This window comes from Anopheles darlingi, chromosome 3, assembly GCF_943734745.1.
Source record: "Anopheles darlingi chromosome 3, idAnoDarlMG_H_01, whole genome shotgun sequence".
Classification (NCBI taxonomy): Eukaryota; Metazoa; Arthropoda; class Insecta; order Diptera; family Culicidae; genus Anopheles; species Anopheles darlingi.
This window is the reverse complement of record NC_064875.1, coordinates 61,107,042-61,112,041: the sequence shown is the minus strand read 5'-3', so window position 1 is coordinate 61,112,041 and position 5,000 is coordinate 61,107,042. Positions and strand designations below refer to the sequence as shown.

The window sequence follows — 5,000 nt, the reverse complement described above, 5'->3', positions numbered from 1 at the left end:
GGGTTGTTCATTTCGTTCTACGTCAAGTCCAGGAAATTCCTATTGAATGCACGACACGATAAGAACACTAGAGCCGGACAAAATTTCCAATCTAAGATATGGGAAGAAGTATAAGCAGACTGGGTTCTATAATCGCTCCCATGTATTCGAATTCAAATAGTTTGTACGGTGTTTTGAAGGATATGAACTGTTTATTGACATGCAGACCCTCCACAGGGAAGCACAGGAACTCCCTATGGCCCAGGGTGTTGTATGTTCCACGGTATCCAGGCAACGCCGTGTTCTTCCACTAGGCCCATTACACAACTAAATTATGCCCAAAGCAGCGGCACCATTCCCCCCCCCCCCGTCACCTTTCCATCGTTCTCTGCCTCTTTCTCTCCTATGCTAAGCGTCGCTTGAACCTCGGGGTTGGATGGCATGTGTACAAGGAAGATGGAGAATCGATGCATTACACTCTGTCAACCTCGGTCTCCGGACATTATCACTCGGGGGGGTTAAGGGGTTAGGGTCTGGATGTCGCTCCACTTTCCTTTCCGTTGCTCAGGTTCTACCATCCCCCCCTTGGGTCCACGCTTCCGGTCCCGTTCCGAACTAACGCGAAGGGGAGGAAGCGGGAGCGAGGGCTCTCGGTTTCGATTTCATGTTATCGTACACCAGCGAGGAGCTTGTGGGGTGTGTGTGGTGAATGAACTTCGGCACCGTCGTTGGAGGGCTCCGCGGTCGCCGAGGTGATGGTAGTTGTGATTGTGACTGCTGCAGTATGACGACGAAAAACTGTCGTAGTGGAGAGGTCGGTCCAGTGCAGTGGTTCGCTCTTCATCTCTCTGCCAATGTGTTCCGGTCCACGAGTTGGCTGCACAAGCAACTGGGTGACCTCGATCGTCGGAACCGTACATGGGAAGTGGGAGAAGGGGTGGAGAGAAGAGAGCTTTTGTCTCGTGACTCTTTGTCCAGCGTTGAGCTCGTAGTTCTGGCGGATGGGAAGCGACTGAGTTGTAGAGCGAGACTTACAGTACTCAAACATAGACCAGCAACTTCTACAACATACCGTTTCCTGTCGTTGCTCTACGTCAGCTAGACATAGACCAAAGGTGAGTATTAGTTTGGAATGATGGAAGACAAATACTAGGTTTATCCCGGAAAGTTGTCCAGACCTATCGAATGACCTGCAAAGTCTTGCTTCCAGATTCAACGATCCCACTCTCCATACTTTAAAGATCTTGACCACCCAGATCTTTACTGCCTTGTAGCAATACCCATAACAGACTTTGCTAATCCACGAGACCAAGCAACGAGCAGGAACGAAAAAATAAAATAAAAAAAATATTTATGACCACCGTTCTGCCCACATCACAGCAACCAGCTTCGCAACCAGTGGGGTACGACGCGATGGCGATCTTGTGTGTGGCGGCGCCACCACTTGCCACAACACAGCTCGCGACCGAGCGAACGTCGATCACCGTGCCACCCCCCCCCCCCCCCCTCCAACATCTCGTTGTTGATGGTCATCCCCCCATCAACCTCTACAATGGACGATTAACGACGCGCGCGTGTGAGATCTCGCCGTGTTCTAGAGGTGTAGTGGTGTCAACGCCATTGCCAAACGCGTGTGTTTGTACCAATGGGAGGATGGAGCGGGAAGGTATTCACGGTTGTTGTCGCAATACCACCGCGGTCGCACCTTCAGGCCGCGGCGTTGCGCTTAGAACCCATTCACCCGGTCGCGCGCGCCCGAGATGATGCTGGCAACGCTGGTAAAGGGAGGGAACGCGCTCGCCAGAGCAGAGACCCCCTCCTGCTGGCACACAACCCTTTGTCGGAGCCGGAGATTCAGGTCTTTTCGAAACAGAAAATTCAGGTTATTACAGGTGTTTCAGCGGCCAACGCGCGCGACACCAGCGACCTGCGTTATTTGCATTCCATCCCCTTCTTCTTTCTTTTCCCCTTTAGCCTGTTCTAACCTTCTTCTCCACCTCCTCCTCCTCCTCCTCGTCGTTTCTTCTTTGTTGATGTGTCGGTGTGTTCTGTATCTCGATGCGTCTGTATGTGTCCTCTCGTCCAAGCCTGTTTGCTTCCAACTAGAGCTCGCTAATTGAGCATCGTCGCCGTCGCCGTCGCCGTTGTCGTCGCCGTCGTTTGAATCAACATCTGTGGGGTTGCCTATTGCCATCATTTGCAAGGAATTCAGCCTAGGGTGCCCCACGTGAGTGAGTGATGCGATTAGTCACGCCGTGCGCAAACTGCGCAAGCGACTGCGCGAGCTAGATACACTCCCTTATCTAATCAGCACGCCGCTTCCTTTGGCAGTCATTTGATGAAATATCGGTTCATTAGCGTATATCGGGGTTTTTTTTGGTATAGTTCCCAGACAAGAATTCTACTGAAAATAACCGTCACTTTCGTGACACATACACACACACACACACTTACCCATAGTTCCTTTCCCCACGATGTGCCGCTCATTTCGATCTCCTGTGTCGCCATAGCTGCCTGATGATGATAGGGAGTGCCAGGCACACTGCGATACCAACGACGATGACGATGCTTTGGGTTTTGAAGCAAACTGTTGTTCTCACTCGGATCGTAGCAGGTTTGTCACGGAATAACGAGAATCACCAGAAGAGGCGCACACGGAGAGGACCAGACCGTACAACCTTCCAACGGTTCGCACCGGAGATCGCGAGACCGCAAATCGAAACGCGTTGTTGTTGTTGTTGTTGTTGTTGTTGGGCAAGAGAGATTAATCTTGCAAACGGCCACCGAAGGTGACTAACGCGAGCCGCATAAATCCACCGACCGATGCAGCGATTATTGGCACACACATACTTTGACACACACACAAACGCGCCCGAAGCACATGCACGGAAATCACCTCTCGCGACCAGACCAGAGAACGGTGCGCTCTGCAACTACTGCTGCACCGGATTGCACTACCTCTCGCACTTGTACCACCTCTCTCCCTTCTTCTGGGATGCACTTCACGGGACACTCTCTTCTGCACCGGAGTGGCCTTCAACAAACAAAAACCACTCCCCGTATTTAACACACACTTTTCGGTCACACGAAATCACGACCACGGAACGTGACACACACCGGACGATTCACCTTTTACACACACACTCCGGCAGATCCACACGCACTTTCGGCTTGGATTGAAGAAGGAGCTGTTTGAGAAAAGACGACATCGGTTAGAGGGAGGCTTACTGTGATGAAAAATGTGTGTGCGCCCATGCGCGGGCCTACTTGATGGGGCTCTGACCAGCGACCGTGAGCGTTTTCTAGCTCTACGGTGGCTGCGGAAAAGTGCAATTTTCCAGCCAACAAAAACCACACCACTTTACGGTAACGATCTCGTGTCCTCGTCCGTTTTCGTCGTGCGAACGAGTGTGCGTGCTTGTGGTTCAATTAGCACCGCCACCGCCAGCACTGCAAGGACAACACAAGTTCTGCGTTTCGAACCCCAGCGAAACCTTGCCCTCATAAAACTGTTTGTGTTTCCTTGGAAAACGCGGAAGTGGGCGCGGGGGTTCACTTCTCTTCTTTGATTCGCACACTCAGCTGCAGCTGCTGCTGCTGCTGCACCCGTTATCGATTCCACGACTTTTTTTACTCTCTCACTCCCCGCTTCCTTTTGCTGAACGCGCAGATAATCGCGTAAAGGAAATCAAATCGAACCGCGCGATAAGTGAAGCGACGCGGTACGGAATGCGATAAGAAGAAGACCGTCGCCGCCGTCACCGCCTTCGCCGTCGCCAACACCGTGCTTCGTCTACGGAGTTTTACGATGATGACTCGCCCTCCCTCACCGAGAGCGTTGCTTAGGGCGACCGCTTGCCTGCCCGCACCACTCTCGAAAGCCCAACAAGATGCGAATCCGTTTTCAATCTTTTCAACGCACTGATAAGCGAAATCACAGCACTTTGCTTCTGTACGCACCTTCAAGCTTCACCGAAAACCCCTTTTTCACGGGAAAACACACGCACGAGAGCCACGAAAAACACGTCCGCGTCGCACGAGAGTTGAGGGAAATTTGAGAGAAAGAGAGATAATCGGTTTGAACCAGAAGGGGATTACAGGATGGGCCGTGACGGTGGCTAGAGCGAGATAGACCGAAAACCGATCTCAACGCTTTTTACTGTGTCCGAAAGAAAGGTAAACTAGCACGCTCTCTCGCTCACACTTTGAGGCGCGAGAGCGAGAGCAAACTTCACGAAATTTACCGTCGTCGAGCAGGTTGTTGAAGCTGGATTTTGTTTGAAGCGCGTTCGGCGGCTGGTCAAAAAACAAGCCATTTTCATACTGTCGTTTGTGTTTCAAAAAGCTTTTTTTGAGAAGTGTTAAAAAATGGGCTACAACCCTGTGTTGTTGGCTTGTTCTGCTAAAACTGGGAGTTTTTAATATTTTCCAACAAAAGTCCTACTGCCGGTTAAATATGTCCGAGCAGGAAATCGAGGGACAAACCGGTGAAACTTCCTCGATCCGGCCACAATTTGGAAACCGATTCCTTTCCGAGGGTGACGACGTGTTCCAGCATAATGCTTGGTAGGATATCTCGACTTTCGACTCTTGTGCGCTACTTAAACGCGCGGTACCGATCAGCCAGCAGCGCAACACGACTTCCGGTCGGTGCGGATTATGAGCATACCCGGCACCGGAAGAAGCCGGCCGGTGGTGGCGATCGGTTCCTGCGTGATCCTACGCAGGTGTTCGATTACAACTCATGGTCCGTGCTCTTGATCGTTAAATTAATCCGTCAACTTCCGCTGATTCCGTTTTCCGTTTGCAGGGATAACATCGAGTGGGATGAAGAGCAGGAGCAGGCGGCGTTGGATGGAGTGAAGAAAAACTCAACAGTTAAACTTTCGCCGGAAGAGGTAGAGCGACTGTCCACGGAGGCTGACCAAAACTGGGATCGTTTCTACGGCATCCACCAGAATCGTTTCTTCAAAGATCGCCACTGGCTGTTTACCGAGTTTCCCGAACTGGCACCGAAAGCA

General features: G+C 51.6%; 2 protein-coding genes across 9 annotated transcripts in view; one reads left to right on the top strand and one right to left on the bottom strand.

The window, feature by feature from the left end:
* LOC125956737 (formin-binding protein 1-like) overlaps positions 1–4,028 on the bottom strand; it is a 57,447-nt gene extending 53,419 nt beyond the window's left edge. For 5 of the 6 annotated variants that reach the window (XM_049688915.1, XM_049688913.1, XM_049688911.1 and 2 more), the window contains exons 1-2: positions 3,923–4,016; positions 2,434–3,167 (exon numbers count right to left, since the gene is read on the bottom strand). In XM_049688915.1, the coding sequence (XP_049544872.1) occupies positions 2,434–2,487 (54 nt within the window). In that variant the 5' untranslated portion in view covers positions 2,488–3,167; positions 3,923–4,016. Of the gene's footprint in view, positions 1–2,433; positions 3,168–3,922 lie in introns of all 6 variants that reach the window. The other variant, XM_049688910.1, reaches the window with a different exon arrangement.
* A 328-nt stretch (positions 4,029–4,356) lies between these two features.
* LOC125956755 (methyltransferase-like protein) overlaps positions 4,357–5,000 on the top strand; it is a 1,387-nt gene continuing 743 nt past the window's right edge. The window contains exons 1-2 of one of the 3 annotated variants that reach the window (XM_049688938.1): positions 4,357–4,545; positions 4,790–5,000. The exon at positions 4,790–5,000 is cut by the window's right edge and continues 359 nt beyond it. In XM_049688938.1, the coding sequence (XP_049544895.1) occupies positions 4,436–4,545; positions 4,790–5,000 (321 nt within the window). In that variant the 5' untranslated portion in view covers positions 4,357–4,435. Of the gene's footprint in view, positions 4,727–4,789 lie in introns of all 3 variants that reach the window. The other 2 variants (XM_049688937.1, XM_049688939.1) reach the window with 2 other exon arrangements.